The 2,590-nt window shown below is 33.9% G+C and overlaps 1 protein-coding gene across 1 annotated transcript; it reads right to left on the reverse strand.

Annotated features, from left to right (window-relative positions):
* Positions 1 to 207: 207 nt before the first annotated feature.
* On the reverse strand, positions 208 to 1,428 carry LOC143233161 (cuticle protein 7-like). The gene is made up of 3 exons (XM_076469115.1): positions 1,271 to 1,428; positions 603 to 829; positions 208 to 458 (listed from the first exon to the last, which is right to left on the reverse strand). Exons 1-2 carry the CDS (start codon positions 1,280 to 1,282, stop codon positions 611 to 613), a joined length of 231 nt encoding a protein of 76 aa, XP_076325230.1. The 5' UTR covers positions 1,283 to 1,428; the 3' UTR covers positions 208 to 458; positions 603 to 610.
* Positions 1,429 to 2,590: the final 1,162 nt, after the last annotated feature.

Raw genomic sequence — 2,590 nt, forward strand, 5'->3', positions numbered from 1 at the left:
AACTTGTACTTTTTTTCTGGGTTGTTGAAAATATAGGCCTTGCTTGAACAGATGGCTAGTTCCGTGAAAATACTTGTCGTTTCCCAAATTATTTATAATGAAAGAAACGTAATGTTATCGACATTTTTAACAAGACCATAAACAAAGTATAATGGTAATTAAATAATCGTTTGAATATTCATCAATTAATGAGACGAAACAAGGAAATTGGAGAGATTTTTTTATTATATACAAGATTAAAGATTGAAGTTTTTATCACTGTGGTCTTTCTGATAGAGAAACTTTCAGTATAAAGAAGAGATTTATATTGACTGACTAACAATGACAGTAATAAACTGCGTTTTGATGATATACACAGTAGTCAAAGCTGTTCGCCTGGTCAATGGTGGACAGTCAGTAGGAACGTTGTTGGATCTATGGCCAATTGGGTTTTGTCAACATTAGTAGAGTCAATCATGCTGAAATAACAGAAGAAAATGTGTTAATGGAAACTGGGAGAATAAAATGTTTCAAAACTGTCGTGTATTTTTTAACCACAAATTTTAAAATGTATTTTAGTCATTTTGCCAGGTATTTTCCAAAAGCGCTCTTCGGATACTTACAAGACAGTTTAGTAGAACACACGATTGTAAGGATAGCCTGCGTAGTGGTGGAGGCCATATGGGTAACCATAACCATAACCATAGTAGTGAGGAGCAGTGTTGTACACTTTGCCTGTCACTGGGCTAGACACCTGGCCAGTCTGAATATCGTAGGTGTAGCCTGCAGCGTCTTTCAAAACTTGAGCCATGGCGACGGTAGCCACAAGGGCAACAACAAGGAGTACAAACTGCAGAGAGAAAGCAAATGTTCAGATAACTATTGGAAAAACACATTAAAACAACATTATTTCTTACTCAAGTTTTTGATTGGCTGTCTGTAAGTAAGCACAAAACTATACAATGGGCTATCTGTGCAATGCCTACCACGGATATCAAAACTCAGTTTCTAGCGATGTAAGTACGTAGATATACAGCTGTGCCACTGGAGGACAGATGAAATATGAATTGGCTGGTTTATTGTTTAAAACACTATAGCCATGAATAAGAAACGACTAATCAGACGCTTCTTAAAACGTGAACCTAAGAATCTGTGTGTAATGTACATATCCTATATTTTAACATATTTTATTGTAGCAAAAATAAGCTTCCTAGATATTTAACACTAAAAAAATTGTCTTAAACTACATTTATAATAGCATAAACCCTTTAGAAAAGATTTGCCAACTTACCAGTTTGCTCATTTTGGTAGGCTTGGATCGTATGTACTTGACTCTGTAAGAGTATATTTTGGTCTCTCCTCCGGTGCTCTTTTATAGTCTGACCACATGTTTTTCCCCATCACACGAGCAATGGGGAAATAACAATAAGGACATTCAATCTACCTTTGTTGCTCCCTTCATGTGTTGTAATTAGTCAGATTAACTACTTAGTTGAAGGGCGAAAATTAGGTTGGGGTAGTGTCGAAAATCAGAAGAGTAAGGAAGCAGCTCTGAAGGACAGCAGGCTTCGCCATCTTACTACTATTTTATTGGTTTATTTTTTAGAGCCTTAAACAAAAAAAACTTGACTTTTGAAGGTCAAGTGGTCAACAAATAACATATAGAGAATTGACCTACTTTAAGCAGAAATCCAGATGGAAACAAAAGCCCGCTTTTTGAAAGATATCTTCAACAAATGGAGACGTTCATCAATTCGAATGATATTTGCAAGATAGTATGTAACAACAGATGCAATATCAACATTATTTTTAAATGGTCACTCTTTACAGTGACTAGATGACGAGCAGTTGGTCCAGAACCTAAAATCATGTAAATTTACTGTGAAATTTTAGAAGAAAGTGTTCGAAATGGCAAACTTGTATTAAATTTTGAATGGTTTATCCTAAAAGTAATGCGTATTGCGAGTTATATTAGATTTAAGATACAAGCAAAATAATAACTGATCTAAAAAAACTGTTTTCGGCTGGTGATTGCCCAAAAAAGAAAGATTTTTAAAACAACGAAAAACAAAGAATGACCATAGGTAATGTATTGTCTGAATACATATATATTAGCATTTTGTTTTTTAGTTTAGGCCTTTCACAATCAAATTTTCGGTTTCCTTTTCTACCTGGTTGGGGTGAGGGTGGAAACAAATTGGTATTGTGTTAAGATAACTCAGTTTTAAAGTGAATCGAATTTCTGAAGGTAACGTATTATGTGTATGCGTTTCAAAAGAAAGTCAACTACGAAGAGCTCTAAATACAATCTGACCCAGATTCATAGAGAAGATATAGACACAACAGCTCTACGTACGTACAATTCTATTAAAATTGTTTCGTAGAAGTAGAGCCTTTCATTTCATAATCACAAAAATTAATTAAACATTAATTTAAACTATTCGCAACAACTGGTATAACTTTATTTGAAAAAAATAAAGAACGGTTAATATTCTGTTAAAGTTTGGTCATAGTATACATCAGAGATGATACCTAGGTGAACATTAGTCAAAGTATTTTAACAGATTATATTAGATTTTATTTAGAGAAATCTTTTACATCCTGACACACA

This window comes from Tachypleus tridentatus, chromosome 12 (genome assembly GCF_004210375.1).
Source record: "Tachypleus tridentatus isolate NWPU-2018 chromosome 12, ASM421037v1, whole genome shotgun sequence".
NCBI lineage: Eukaryota > Metazoa > Arthropoda > Merostomata > Xiphosura > Limulidae > Tachypleus > Tachypleus tridentatus.